The sequence below is a fragment of the Poeciliopsis prolifica genome, unplaced genomic scaffold (genome assembly GCF_027474105.1).
Source record: "Poeciliopsis prolifica strain line A6 unplaced genomic scaffold, Auburn_PproV2 SCAFFOLD005, whole genome shotgun sequence".
Taxonomy (NCBI): Eukaryota; Metazoa; Chordata; class Actinopteri; order Cyprinodontiformes; family Poeciliidae; genus Poeciliopsis; species Poeciliopsis prolifica.
Genome location: NW_026562380.1, coordinates 10,236,397 through 10,250,932, shown reverse-complemented (window position 1 = coordinate 10,250,932; position 14,536 = coordinate 10,236,397). Strand labels below are relative to the sequence as shown.

General features: G+C 39.2%; 1 protein-coding gene across 4 annotated transcripts in view; it reads right to left on the bottom strand.

Annotated features, from left to right (window-relative positions):
- Nucleotides 1–83: 83 nt before the first annotated feature.
- mark1 (MAP/microtubule affinity-regulating kinase 1) overlaps nucleotides 84–14,536 on the bottom strand; it is a 35,099-nt gene continuing 20,646 nt past the window's right edge. Inside the window, exons 4-19 of one of the 4 annotated variants that reach the window (XM_055029327.1) lie at nucleotides 12,062–12,110; nucleotides 11,182–11,247; nucleotides 10,982–11,052; nucleotides 9,812–9,868; nucleotides 9,448–9,684; nucleotides 8,352–8,471; nucleotides 7,658–7,757; nucleotides 7,457–7,569; nucleotides 7,164–7,365; nucleotides 6,311–6,492; nucleotides 4,551–4,639; nucleotides 4,261–4,401; nucleotides 3,940–4,191; nucleotides 2,864–2,890; nucleotides 2,173–2,217; nucleotides 84–1,747 (exon numbers count right to left, since the gene is read on the bottom strand). In XM_055029327.1, coding sequence (XP_054885302.1) covers nucleotides 1,402–1,747; nucleotides 2,173–2,217; nucleotides 2,864–2,890; nucleotides 3,940–4,191; nucleotides 4,261–4,401; nucleotides 4,551–4,639; nucleotides 6,311–6,492; nucleotides 7,164–7,365; nucleotides 7,457–7,569; nucleotides 7,658–7,757; nucleotides 8,352–8,471; nucleotides 9,448–9,684; nucleotides 9,812–9,868; nucleotides 10,982–11,052; nucleotides 11,182–11,247; nucleotides 12,062–12,110 — 2,097 coding nt within the window. In that variant the 3' untranslated portion in view covers nucleotides 84–1,401. The remainder of the gene's footprint in view (nucleotides 1,748–2,172; nucleotides 2,218–2,863; nucleotides 2,891–3,939; nucleotides 4,192–4,260; nucleotides 4,402–4,550; nucleotides 4,640–6,310; nucleotides 6,493–7,163; nucleotides 7,366–7,456; nucleotides 7,570–7,657; nucleotides 7,758–8,351; nucleotides 8,472–9,447; nucleotides 9,685–9,811; nucleotides 9,869–10,981; nucleotides 11,053–11,181; nucleotides 11,248–12,061; nucleotides 12,111–14,536) is intronic. The other 3 variants (XM_055029329.1, XM_055029328.1, XM_055029330.1) reach the window with 3 other exon arrangements.

Genomic DNA, 14,536 nt, shown 5'->3' with positions numbered 1-14,536 from the left:
CGTGAATAGAGGTGGCAGAGGATGTCTGTGTCAACCTTTCAGAATGTGTCGTGCAGTTGTGATAACAGAAGAAAGTAAATGAATACAAACAAATAAAATTCTTTTAATCTTCTCCGACAAAGTGCACGCCTCAAATCTACAAAGCAGCACATTACAATGTAATGAAATAAATACAACTGAATTAAAAAACAATGTAAGGAGATACACAAGTGCCTGCACAATCACACGTTTGCAGCGACTTTAAATCTGGCTCTTTAGAAAGGCTCCACAGCAAAGCTTCAGCCGTCCGAATCCTCGTGCATCCTTTGGATAGAGGCGTTCCAACATGTCGCGTCCTAAAGCAAACCAATTTAAACCGTGCATCTTCCTTGGAGACTACCAAACTAAACATTAAGGAAACAGGTGTGCACTCTCATGTTCATACACTTCACCCTGGAATACTTGTGCAACTGCAGCAGGGCCCCTACTGCAAGGAGAAAAATTAAAGTGAACATGTTTTCAGCCTCAACTGAACTTACAACTCAAGTTTGTGTGTTGCAACTTAGTGTTTGTTTTGTTTTTTGTTTTTTTTTCTCCTTAAGCAAACGTAACACAAAAAGGCCAGGGGACATTGTGTCCCTTCGATATCCACAAAATAATTTAGACCTCTTTAAATAAAACTGAAAAAACACTATTTGCAAATGGTGGTTCTTACAAAACAAGAACAAAAGTACAAAAAAGGATTAAATCAGTTTCAGAGAGAGAGGGGAATGCTCTAAGAGACATGATTTGTAGAAGGAAATAACTCAATCCCATGGAAAAAAAGACAGTATTAATAAAATTCTGTACAGAACTAAAAATCAATATACAGTACAGTACCTGCAGATGTTATGCATAAAGTACAATTCTTTTTTTTCATTTTTATTTTTTACAGTTTTAGTACGAGCTCCAGTCTGATCTATATACTGCCTAACATAGGTGGAAAAGCGGTTAGCTTTAGCTTACAGTAATTTTAATGGTTATTCAGCAAGGAGAGCAGATCTCAAAGTATTTTGAAAAACAGACTGAAAACTTATTGCCGAATGGTCATCTTCAGTTGCATACTGCATGTGTTACGTAACTGCGTCCTTTAACGTGGAGCAGCAGGCTGATGGGGAGACGGCGTCGATAGGGAGAGAAGAGAGAAAAAAAAGAGGCTAGGTTAGTTGGTTTTTGCTATCTGTCCGAGTCACCCTACCCTGTACAGTACATTCGCGAGCCAGTGCTGCACGTTAGCCAGCCGGATCCACCTTGATTCTGCACGGTGGTGTTGTGCTGGGGCTTCAGTGCTGATTTTTGTTCTGTGAGTCAACACTAATCCAGTGATGGAATGAGAGCGTAACCAGAGCTCACCCGAAGGCCCGGGCCGTGTTCCATCTGCCGTCACAGTTTGAGCTCGTTGGCAATTTTGCAGGCGATGTTCTTAAAGGCGATGGACGTGCCCGATATCCTCTTGAAGCGTACGCCGTTGAGCGAAAGGCGGGGCAGCTTGCACACTTCCATCTCCCACTGGACTAGATTGTCCTGGCGCGGGTCGCCGTGAACGCAGAACAGCAGGAAGCGCTCCCGCTGCTCATAGTCACAGCTGTTGGCGTCCAGGACCTTACGGATCTCACGCATCATGTCCGCGGGGTCCATGGAGGAAGTGGTCTTCATGCTCCAGGTGAAACGCAGCGAGCGGGGCTTGGAGTCCCGACCGGCGTCATCCTTGGTGTCGCCAGAAGCACTCCTGGAACAGCATTAGAAGGACAGGGACAAAAAATACTCTTAATGAGGTCAAATACAGGCCGGCAGGACAAGCAGAAGGCAGGTTTTGTGAACCATCAGCATTTTAACTCAGCAGGAAAGCCCAAATAAGGAACACTTTGAGTGCAGCCATCTCCTCAGGAAGGAAAGCAGGTTGTAAAATTACCTTTGGTTACAGATAATATGTGACTGAAATGATGATAATTACTCCTACAAAAACTACACTAATGCTGCAGGAATAACGCTGATGACTCTACCTTGAATACAACAACTTCACCTGGTAATAGTAGCACATTTAGCAAGATTTCAACACACTGTTGAAATCCAACACTAAAAACAGTGATGAATTTGAACAATCATGATACAAAAAAAATGTTTGATTATTGACCTTTTGAGTTAAAATCTCACCTTGGTGTTTCAGTCCTGGCACTGGCCTCGCCCTCACTGGGCACCCTGAAATAAACCCAAAAATTCACTTGTTACATCTGAGCTAATGTCGATATCAAATCCCCCCAAACTCACCCACCAACCAACTGCCAAAACCAGCTCAATCATGACTGAACACAGACGAGGGTGTCGGGCATCATGCCAGGAAAGAATCCACACTCCTGGGTGTCAGAGCTCAGCACACAATGAGATGACCTTTCATCAGTAAAGCCGACATAAACCATATGCATCATCCCATCTGTCGTAACACACCTTTCCTTAATCTCCACTGACGTGTAAAGGGAGGAAAAGTGCTTATGACTGTACACAGCTCGATTTCTGTTCATTTAATCGTCTGTCTCAAGCTCTGCATGAAGGCAGAGGGAGAGTAAGGAGAGGACAGCTCGCAACTGCAGCCGTACACATCTAGTGGCTTTAGTAGAGAAAGCTGGAGAGCCGTGAAGTCTGGTTGTTAAAGCGGAGGACAAAGGGGGAAGAGATACACGGCATAACAAGGGTGTCGGTAGGCGAGGATGTGGTGGGCAAGTACATAAAGACGTTAAACACACGGGTCGTCGTGGGCAGAGGGGGGTTTTAGTTTTTTTTTTGAGTTATTGTTTCAGATGGGAGGAGAAAGAGGGGGACATGTGCAGCAAGCGGTATGTTCTCCTACCTCCGGGTTGACCTGAAAGACATAGCTCTATGCGGGGAGAAAAGGAGAGAAAGCTGTAAGCTATGAGCAAGGGGCAGCTTGAAAGTGACACTCGCATCAAGAGGCTCAGGATGCTGGTACTGACAGAAAGCTGACAGAAGGTACCCAGAGTTACTTTTACAAAAAAAAAATTATAAAAAAGATGCACCAATTAAAAACTTTTTGGCCTACTTCACTTTCATTTTAAAGCAAGGATATTTATTTTTGTCCATTCTGATTTTTGTTTATGGACAGAAAGTCATAAAAAAATAACAGCAGACAACATATTTTCCTAACCTTTTCTGCTGTAAGTAGTCAATAAATAAAACAACTGTAAATAAAAATGAACAATACTTTAAAAACGCAAAAAAATTTATAGAATTTAGTATCTTGTACTCATGATCACCAAGGCTGGAGAAGCTTTTCCAACTCCGAAATTTTGACAAGGTATTCAACAATTCCAAATTTAGCAATGACTGCACATCATATCCCTAATGTGTCACTGTTGCAATGTCAATAATGCAAAAAGCCGGTTGGATTGCAATAAATATTTGCTAAATAAGAAAATATATTTGTGATGTTTTTTGTTTCACAAAGTGTTTTAGGTGTGTTACGGTGGTCAAATGCAGCTGTTTAATAAAAGCATGTTGTTGAGATGTAGCCAAGCACTCTGTTCACTAACCGGGGTTTATGTTTGAGATGAATACAACGCAAAATTGAGCAAATTTGTTTAGCCAGTATGGTATTTGTTGAAAGTCTCTCTCTCTTGCTGTCCGCATGAACGACAGAGAAAATATTGTTGTCTTTTTAAATAGCTTAGTGGCTCTCACTCATTTAAACCTCCCAGACATCAAAAACCTTATTCTAATTTCTTTATTAGAAAAACATCCACAAGGGGTTAGGGTTAGGGTTAAGGTCTCTTAAACTAAAGCTATGAGACTAAGGGAAGTTATCAAATGATTTCTTGGTGCATCTTTATTGAGCTAAAACACTTTTGCCAAAACTGTAAAACTTTTCTCGAAGCTAAAAGTGCATATTAGTTGATAGACCTCACTGACCTGCGGACAAACTTCGAGGTGATCTTGCTGATGATTCCCGTGGACGTCCCCCTGCGCTGCTGCGCGAGAGCACCCGTGTCGTGGGACAGCGTGGGCGAGGCGGGGGGGCCATTGTACGTAGCACTGCGGCGGTCTCTGAGTTGAGCTCCGTGAAAGGTGCTGCGGCTGGTTGTGCCGCGGGGGAAGCGGTTCTTCTCAGGAGTGCTAATACTGTGCACAGATGGAGAATTGGACGGATCCCGTGGAGAGGAGCTGCAACATAAGCAGGCATTAATAATTTACATCTTTCTGAGGCAGTGCAGATGTTTGGCTGCTGCTCACCTAGCTTTCAGCTCCATGTTGTCGTCGATGGGCGGCAGCGTGCTTTTTGAAGGATGCCCCGACGCCGACATGGACTTGGTGTGACGGGGTCGTGTAGAGCTCAGTGCAGTGGAGGGCGTGCTGCCTGACACCTCTGTTAAACTGAAGGTCGAGAGCAGAGGGTGTTACCATGCGAGGACTAAGTTGTCCATTCATAAAATAAAGAGTCACAAAGTATGTAGAATAAGCTAGAACCAAATAAATAAATAAATAAACCCAGAGGGATAAAATAATCCTGTAGGTTGTCTAACCTGCTGTCTTTGCCATTGGGAATAGCTGTATAGCGTTCAGAGCCTCGTTCACACACATATGTGTTTCTGCGGGTCATTGAGCCGTTGGTCTGTTGGTGGACAGAAACACAAAGAATGACTTCATGGTAATCATTGTATTTACTTTTACACAAGGTACCAATCAGCCTGTTTATAAAAACAAGAACACTTTACATTCCTTCTGAAAAAAAATAAATAAAAAATAACAGATTTTCTTACTTGTTTTTCTCATGAGAATCATATTTAAATATAATAACATCAATATAGCCACCAGTGAGGACTGGTGGGGCTGAGTTTCCATTAGTACAATGTACATTTAAGGACATCCTGAGGTCTCAGGAATACATCCTCACACATTATGGACTCTTCCTCATACAAAAATTATTGGTTTCTGTATGACGTATTAGTATGAAACCAATAGCTTCATACAGAAAATACTGGTTTCTGTAGGAATGTTTGTTCAATAACTTGCAAAATTTACAGTATTGAATCATTAAATCAGTGTCAAAAGTTAACCCTGAGAGTTAAAATAATCAAACTAACGTATGAACAAACAACCATGAAATTACGAAACAACTAATAATACCAGACAGTAGAGCCCTTCCTGCTGGTAAAGGATGAAATAATAACAGCTGCTAACAATTAATCTAGAAACCCATTAGACTTAACCAGCTTCTGTAGGAACCACAACACCAAACAACTCCTAGATTCATCTAGCAAACAGCAAAAGCTGACAGGTGTGAACGTTCAAAGGTCTAAATCAACAAACAGGCCTTCAGTTCCTCCCTGCATAAAAACACATCAGAATGAATATCTGATCCATCAAATAAACCCCTGCAGCTTTCAGAACCGATCATCAGCAAAAGCTGAAGATCAGAGCTGACAAACAAAGCAAAACAAGCAAAAAGAACAGCAGAAGCTGTAGCTTACTGGCCATTTGTAAATCCTTTTGCATTGTCATTGTGGAGAATTTGGTCTTAGTCCTCTCCCTACAAGCCTTTATCAACTTTATCCTTATGGCGACCCAGAGGTTTCTAGGGAAATTCCCTGCGCCTCAGAGACATTGAATGAAGTGATGCTGATTGGCCAAATGTTTATTGTTTTTCCTTAGCAACCACACACCATTGGCTATTTAGCTTAGAAGAAAACTGACAGGAATCTGTTGGAGGAAATTCACTGTTGAATTGTAGTCAATTGATGGAAATGTTCTGTTAATAATAGGCTTAAAAGAGCAAATCAGTCTGATTTCCTCTTTGAAGGAAATCAGACTGATATAGTATTTTAATAATGTTTATAAGTCATTTTTTTCCCTCTCCACATTAGGGGGGATAATATTAAGTGCTTCCTATGGCCGCGGGACAGCCGCCACTTGTGAAAATGTAAAATGTAAATGTAAATAATGACAATTTTGTTTTATTTTTTATCAACATTAGAAAGGGCTAGTGTCAGACCAGCAAAACTCACAAATCACAAACAAAACATCTGTGACAACATAAAGTCAACTAAAAAAATGTTTACATCCATCAATCTTGCCCTGATCTAAGAAGAAATGGTTTCAAAAAAGTGTCTTAATTCTAACTAGAATGAGCAACGTTATTGTGGTAACCAAATATCGTGCAGCAAAATAGGGTTCACATTGATTTAACATTGAAAGAAATATCATCACTTCTACTTTGATAAATAATATTGACTTCACATCTTGCAGCCCTATAGAAAGACTATTTTCCTGCAGTCTTGCTCACCCCCACAGCACTGGAAGTTTTCTTCCTCTCCTGCACCCCCAACGGCGAAGCAGGAACGTCTCCTTTGGAAGTGCTGAGCTCGAGCCGGCGAGCTCCGTCCCACTCCTCTCTGTGGTCACTTTCCACGCTCAGGGCCTGATTACGCTTAGAGTATGACACTGCTGGTGGTACCGACGGACCCACTGGAAGAAACACGCACACGTTATGTTTTTAGCATGATCCATATAAAAGTGCTTTGACAGCTAATATTTTGGGGGGATAAAAGAAAAAAAAATCAACAATAGACAAGGACAAGGTCTTTACCACAGCAACGTTAAGCAAAGCCACTCAAAGCCAGGATTTACACTAGATTACAGTTTACGGGTATGGTACAAGTCAATTATTTTTCAACATGTACAGCTACAGAAGCCAAGGTGAGCAAGTATGAAGCAGAGCTGCTGTCCCTCCTCATGCTTTGAGGTTCTTTCCCAAAAACAGCTGCGGAAAAGCAGCCTGCCACAAGATGGCGCCACAAACAATGGCTCCACATGACATGGGAGGAAACCGTCTGGCAGAGAGGTATTCAAGCTGAGTCACTGATTTAAGCATCAAGAACACCGATTAGAAAATGCTTTCAAACAAACAGTAGAGATTTCTCTCTTTTTTTTTATCTGAGGTTGATATTTAAATCTTAAGAAATTATTGCACTTTGAAGTCTTGAGTGCACTACTATGCCCTCCTCTGTTCATCTCAAAGTTGCACGTTCTGACACTTCATCACGCCATCAGTGACTCAGGGTAACACAACACACAACCTCCTACACAACACGCAGTCCGCAGCACTTTCAGAGCCGGGATGTAAGAGGTTACTTTACTTGGCTTCTCTACGACACCACCACCACCACCACCATCATCATCCCCACCATGATCACTGTAGCGGCGCTGCTTCTGATTGGCCGATATGCTGCGCGTGACCTTGGGATGGGCAGGGGAAATGCTGGCGCTGTTGTTAATGTCACTGGTTGGCCGCTGACGCTGGCCCAGGATGCTGTTGGTCAGCGGCTCACTGCCCTCAAACTGCAACGTGGCAGAAGAGCAGTGAGGGTTTTTGGTCACATTAGAGGATCTGTACAATGTTGGAAAGCAGAGGAGGTACAACAAGCTTCACCTCTGGAGCTTTTCGGCCTAGCAGCAGGTATGTAGCCATGACGTCGTCGTACTTCTGGTGTTGTAGTGAGTCTGTGATCTCTTCTTTAGGGAAACCCATGGTAACCATGAGCTCTGATTGGATGGAGAGGAGAAAAGTGGTCTGAGTCTGAACAAGGGGAAAAAAACATAAAAAATGGTATCCACATACAGTGGAACACACCTATTCTGGACGAATCGTTGAAATCAGACTCTGGCTCGATGTAGGGTTTGAGCTCCTCATCGTCGTGACCCACATTCATCCAGTGGTCTTTCATGATTTGCTAATAAGGAAACGAGAACAATATAACTTCTCAACCACAATTCTAATCATTATTTCAGTTAATACTGACACATCCTGGAATTGCACATGCTCAAAATGCAAACAAATGAGAATGTGTTTACTGAACTCGAGTCTGATTCTGATCGGTCTCTGCACTTGATTCAATCTCTCCACAAAATAACGGCTTCCCATCACCGTTGGACACGAGTTGTTCTAAATTTTAAATCGAATACCAGAAATATTTCTTTGAAACATCACTTTTAAGCTAGATATTTCCATATGTCCACTTTCCTCATTTAAGAAAACGCTGCATAGTTCCAAGTCATAACCTGATTAGAGAAATGTAAAGAAAATTGCTGATGAAATTAGCAAAAAGACCAAAACCTCTAGGAACTTTTGAGAAGCACCAATGATATTGGAGGGTGATAACTTGCACATCTCAACATTTGACAGGCTATAAATTTAAGGAAAAAATATTTCCAAATATTAATAAAAAAGCTCTCTGTGAATCATTAAGTTTTATGCCCGATTACATGCCATATACAGAAAGTACAGAAGGTAAAGAAGCAGATACAATGTAAACACATGCAAATACCTCTAAACTGCCTCGTTTAACGGGGTTGAGCACAAGGAGTTTCTTCAGCAGGTTTTCACAGTCAGTGGACATGTAAAAAGGAATGCGGTACTTTCCCCGCAGAACCCGCTCCCGAAGTTCCTGGACCCAATGTAAAAAGAGATTTTTAATACAGGTTACAATAGATATTGGCTCATGCTCATGGTTTTAAAGTTGAATCTGTTCAACAGAGACATGAACCTAGGAGAAATATTTCAAGCCATTGATCTGGTACAGTAGAGTATTGGTTCTCCTGTGCTCAGCTGCTCTGTACTGTTGAGGGGGAGATGAATCAGTTTTAGATTACATATAATCAAAAAATCAATATCCAATTTAAAAATACAAAAACGAACCACTCAACTCGGCTATGAAGACACTTTAAAAATGAATTATTGAAGCTAATATTGCAAAACGTTTTGCATTTTTAAAGATGGGTGATTCATCTTTACAGGTGCTGCTACCTTTTGCTCTCCAAGCAAGTTCAAACTCAAATTTATTTGGCTTAATATGTGAAAACATTTAAGCTTAAACTGCATAGGAACATTTGAAAGAATCAACTAAACTAATTGTAGAAAAAAGAAGAAATGTGAGTGAGGTAGGATGCTTTTAACTACTTTCTTTGAGCAAAGTTTAATTTGGAGTTACTATCTACAACACAAATTAAAAATCTAACCTACTAAAGAGCTAAAATTTGAACATTTTCTGAATAAAACCTATAGAGTATTTATAGAATCAACTGGGTAATATTATTTCTCTTTTTAAATCAGTGTGAAATTGAAAATGAATGTCATCTTCATTTTATTTGTGACCTTAGCAAACATTTTTTAATTAGCTTCTATTCCTTTTTTAACCATTTTTACATAATCTAATCCCAATTTGACTAATCACGGTAAACATATAAACAGAGGGAAGCTGAATTAAAATTAACTACCAGAGTACCCTGGCACTAGCCATGTTTTCCTTGTATCCATACTTTTTAAGTTGTTAAGCTTTAAAGCAAGAAAACTTTTTAGAGAGGATCTCCACCTCTCTGTCTGTGGGACTATGAAATGCTTTCCTGAAAAAAAAAAAGGCCCACCTTTAGGTTCTGTCCGTCAAAAGGCAGTGATCCGCTGACCAGTGTGTAGAGGATAACACCAAGACTCCAGACGTCCACTTCAGGACCATCATACTTTTTTCCCTGAAAGAGTTCAGGAGCTGCATACGGTGGGGAGCCACAGAAAGTGTCCAGTTTACTGCCCACAGTGAACTCATTGCTGAAGCCAAAGTCTGCTATCTTGATGTTCATATCTGCATCCAGCAATAAGTTCTCAGCCTGATGGAAGGACAGAATATAGCAATGTAGAAAATACACAGATTTCTGAAGTTTTTATCAGGACGAATCGCTAACATATGAGAACAAGACAAGAAAATTTTAATTTGTCATAACTTGAGATTCTCACCTTTAGATCCCTGTGTACTATTCTTCTCTGATGGCAATACTGCACTGCAGACACAATCTGAAACACAAAAATGCACCACAGGTCACTGCATCAAATACCAGACCAGAAAAGAAACTTGAATGAGATGAAAGGAAGCAAACAACAAATCTGTAGAAGTCCTGCTGATAAGAAGGAAAAGCTGCATTTCCCCTCATCCCTCACCTGTTTATTGTCCCAAATCTTTGTTTTCAGTTCATGCAGAGAGACAGACAGATCATCCTTACTGTTTCTCCCAGGTGGAGGGAGTTCAGTATTGTTATTCTTAAAAAGCACCAAAAAGCCATACCGTGCAGGATGTCATTTGTAATTTTCTTCATAATTTGTCATCTACTGCCAATTTTGTACAGTCTGTCAAAAATTTATTTTTAATAATTACGATTTTTTTATTTCAGAATATAATTAAAAGCCCAATCTAGAATATTGCAAGTCAAAATATTTATACTTGCCTCCACAAAAAAGAGGATGACATTAATCATTTTAAGAAAATATTTTATTGAACAAATATATTATATGTAAGTCATTTCAATAGTTTCCCCAAATTACCGATTTACAATAAGGCCGTCATTTTACTCTACTTTTGAAAGGAAAGGAGAAGTATGTCAACAACAGCCACAAATTTAAGAGTTTCTGAGCTAAACGATGTCTTGTGACAAATCTACATTTATGCTGTTGTTTGAGGTGGCCAGGAAGATTCATATTCCAGAATATCAAAAATATCAATCAAACATAAATCATATAATTCCCTGACAAACGTAATCCAGCTGTGAACACCTGTAAACACATGGAGACTTTAAACATTTAGAATTTTGATCTTGTTCCCACATATTCCCTTCAGTCCTTTTAACAGGACACTGTTGCCGTAAATTACAACAAATAAAACATAAATCCTTTCATTTTTAGTATAGCTAGCCATATCAAAAGCAATGATGATAACTGATGTAATATTGATGCACATGAGGCACCACTAGGGGTCAGCAGAGACTACAAGGATGCAGGCTTTCTCAGAAGAAGCTGTGTGTGCTCCACCTTCCCTCTGCAGTCAGTGACAAAGCGGGATTTTGGTCTATGCAGTCTTTCTCCAGAAAACAATAAAGTAATGAGGCCTGAAGTGCTGCAACACTGGTGACTCACCTGCCTAAACTTGGCCCTGGCCTCCTTCTCCTTCATCCTGCCATGAGCCACCAGGTAGTCAAATACCTCTCCTGTAACAAGAACAATCACAAATGGCCTACATTTGTAAGAACCTCCAAGACTTTCAGGGACTTAAAATCATCCATGTAAAGTAAATAAATGTGACCTAGTTAATGAACATGAATTGAGGCCTAACTCACCTCCACTGGCATACTCCATCACCAAATAAAGTGTCTTTTCTGTTTCAATCACCTCAAACAATTTTACTGCAGAAAAAAAGGAAAGCATTAATTAAAACAAACGAGTTAAATGAAGTTCATAGTTGGACTTTACAAAGGAAATTTGTCATTTTAAGAGTCAAAACAGATCTGTATTACAAAAAGATGTTGAACAGGTAGCATGCATATATATAAAATTGAAATACATATATATATATATATATATATATAGAATATATATTATATATAAGATATATATATATATATAATATATATATATATATATATATATATATTCTTGTATTTCAAGGTTTTTGAGGTTTCTGCAAATTTTAGTCAAATTTATAACTACAGGACCTTTTAATCTTTGCAAAGATTTAAATTTAAGGCACTTGCATAAATTACAAAAAAGTAACTGTTAGTAACAATAACAAGAACACAATGTTCTCAATTTTTCTCAATCTTAACAAAACAATAAAAAGTCATATTAAGCATCAAAATTAATTCTTGCGGGGAAGAATAAATATCCAGTAGTTAAAGTAAGGGCTCAATTTCAACTAAACGATGTTGCAAATGCATTTCTCAAAGAAATTGTTAAAGCATGTAGTAAGACATACTACATGAAATCTGGATGTATTTAAGGTCCAAAAATTCACATGATTATATTCAGACTAAGACCCTGAACAAACCCTGATTAGAGAGTGAACGCATCAAAACAATCTGGGAATTAAAATCACAAATGGATTAGATCTAATTAGTTAATTTATTTCTTCAGTGAGTTGCAGAGGTTAAGCTAGTTCAACAGTCTTGGTTCAGCTAGTTAACAGATTCATCAAACTGATTCATCAGCATGTTCACTCACCTATATTAGGATGATTCAGTAGCTTCATTATTCTGACTTCCCTGAAAAGCTGTGGTGACACAGAGGAGCAACATTAGTCCATCCATAACAACATCAGATGACTTCATTAGCAATGAAACCTGAGTGCTGCATATTAATGCAACTGCAAGTTGTTTTTAAAATTGTTAAAGTGTCTTAAATGTGGTCACACTGGCAAAGGACATGAGGATCACAGCTCTACTATGCTGTGACAAGCAATATGACTGATGCCATGATGCATTAAACCCTGCTCAATACAGACAAGGTGCAGAATTACAACTCCACTGACAGGCTGCAGGGGAATGAGGCAGCCATGTGGCCAGGACTGCAGCCACTCACACATTGCCAGCATCTGCAGAGCAGCAGCGCAGACATGCCCCTCCGTAACAGCTGTAAAACTTTACAGCCTTTGAGTTTGAGATTCCAGAGTGGTTATATTCAGTCTCTTTTAAATCACACGCATAGCTTTTCTTGTATTTTCTCAGAGCAGCCTGTGCTTTCAGACGAGTAAATAATCAGTTGGATCTTCTGTTGGAAAAAACTGCATCTTTTCATCTGACTATTTTATGTCAGCTGAGCTCCTGCAGCCATGCAGAGGTGCTGTTGAATCATTTTCATTCTGTTATTTCCAACTTGACGTTTGCTCAAGTGTAGGATTTCAGTAACGACTATATAGGGATTTGCACCTAAAGAAGAGTTCATCTACCTGAGAAAACACAGATTTTGGTCTTTACTGACTTGGCCAAAAAGAAAATAAAAAAATCCATTCTGAGTTTTTTTTTTTTTTTCTTGAATATTATATGAAGGACATCACATCACTTGCTTTGTGAAGCTATGAATCTCTGACTTGTATGCGATTGAGTTATATTTGTAAAAAGCAACGGATGCTAGTAACTTTCATAATGGTAATTTGAGTATTATGTCATGTCCAGGGTTGTGTGTGTTTCTAGGTCGTCAGTGTGAGCAGGCCCAGCTCTGTAGGACTTTCAGCTACAGTCTCACTTATTACAAGACAAAAAATCTTTGCTGCACTAAATCTTTCTCCTGTCCTGTGACTCTACTTGCTTCTTCGTGACACCTTTAACCTCATGGATCCAAAATATTGCACAGAAGCTGCAGAAGAGAGATTAAAGGTTCTTATACCGATAAACGAGTATTGGCTGTTTTTGATCAAAGTCTGTTGTGGAGTATTCTTCAGTGTCACAGAGCTAACAGTCTATGACACGAGACCACATATTCTTCATTATTACAACAAATTTCAGTAGACATGATTTATTTATTTAAAAAAATCCAGAACTGATATTGTTTGTATATTTTTAATCAGTCTTCTACCTTATACATTGCAGCTTTTTTTTTTCTTAAATACCACAAATCACCTGCTCCTACCATATAGGATCTTTGAAGGATTTATGTTGTGCTTTATTCTTAGTATATTTTATACAAGTGTTTCTTGTAGTGGACAGAAATGTTTCAAAGATCAATCTCAAAACAGTTCCCTTGTCTTCTTCATGCTGTTTTTCAACTCCCACTTTTGTAAAACAGCCTTTTCTACTTGAACTTAGCTCTGCCAGGACAAATATTTGCATAAAACAAGTGTAGTTAAGCGAGATGTTATTTTCACACATAAGCTATCAGCATGAACAACAAGAAAAAGCTATTCTTCAGAAGTTGGCTCGGTTTTGACTCAGTTTCTCAAGCAGTTCAGAGCTGACAGACTTCACCACTTCTTAGTAAAAAGCTGAAAACTCAGGGGAGAACAAGCTTATATGTAGGGGATTTATAGAATTCAAAGCTGTGTTTTTTTTAGAAAAATATGATGAATGATTTTTTGAGTCAATCATAACATATTTATAAAGTAGTGATACACAAATTAATCAGCCAGTAATCAAAATCCGCCAGTTTTACCTTCGATTATCATGTCAAGCACTGAAAAACCAGGTGAATAGACAAACTGGTACAGCATAAATAAACCAATAAAAAGCATAAACTTTGACCTCAATAAAAAAAAAGTCAGAACTTAAAGTTTAGAGACTGGGGTTGCACTGACCATGCATTTGAGTTCTGATGTTGTGTTCTTTTAAACTGATAAATGTAAAACCAGGCACGCTTAGACATACACGAGAAATTGAAATAAAAATACGTGATGTGAACGCCTCAATCGGAATACTCTGATGGGATTCATCTTGATTGGAATAAAGTTGCAATCCGAACAAGAGGAAAGGTTTATGGCAACTGATAAACTGAACTGCATGGATGTAGACACTTGTTTTGATCAAGTCATTCTGGCAAAGTCATGACTAATCAACAACCCCACATTTTGAGGCAGCACTGAACCAATGTTCAGTGCTGCAGAGTGAGTTAGATGCTTCCTCAACAACATACTGCGTAGCCTGTATTAATGAGTGCAGAAACATCTGTTATTAGAACCTGGCACTGGTTCATTCTGGGCTCTCAGAA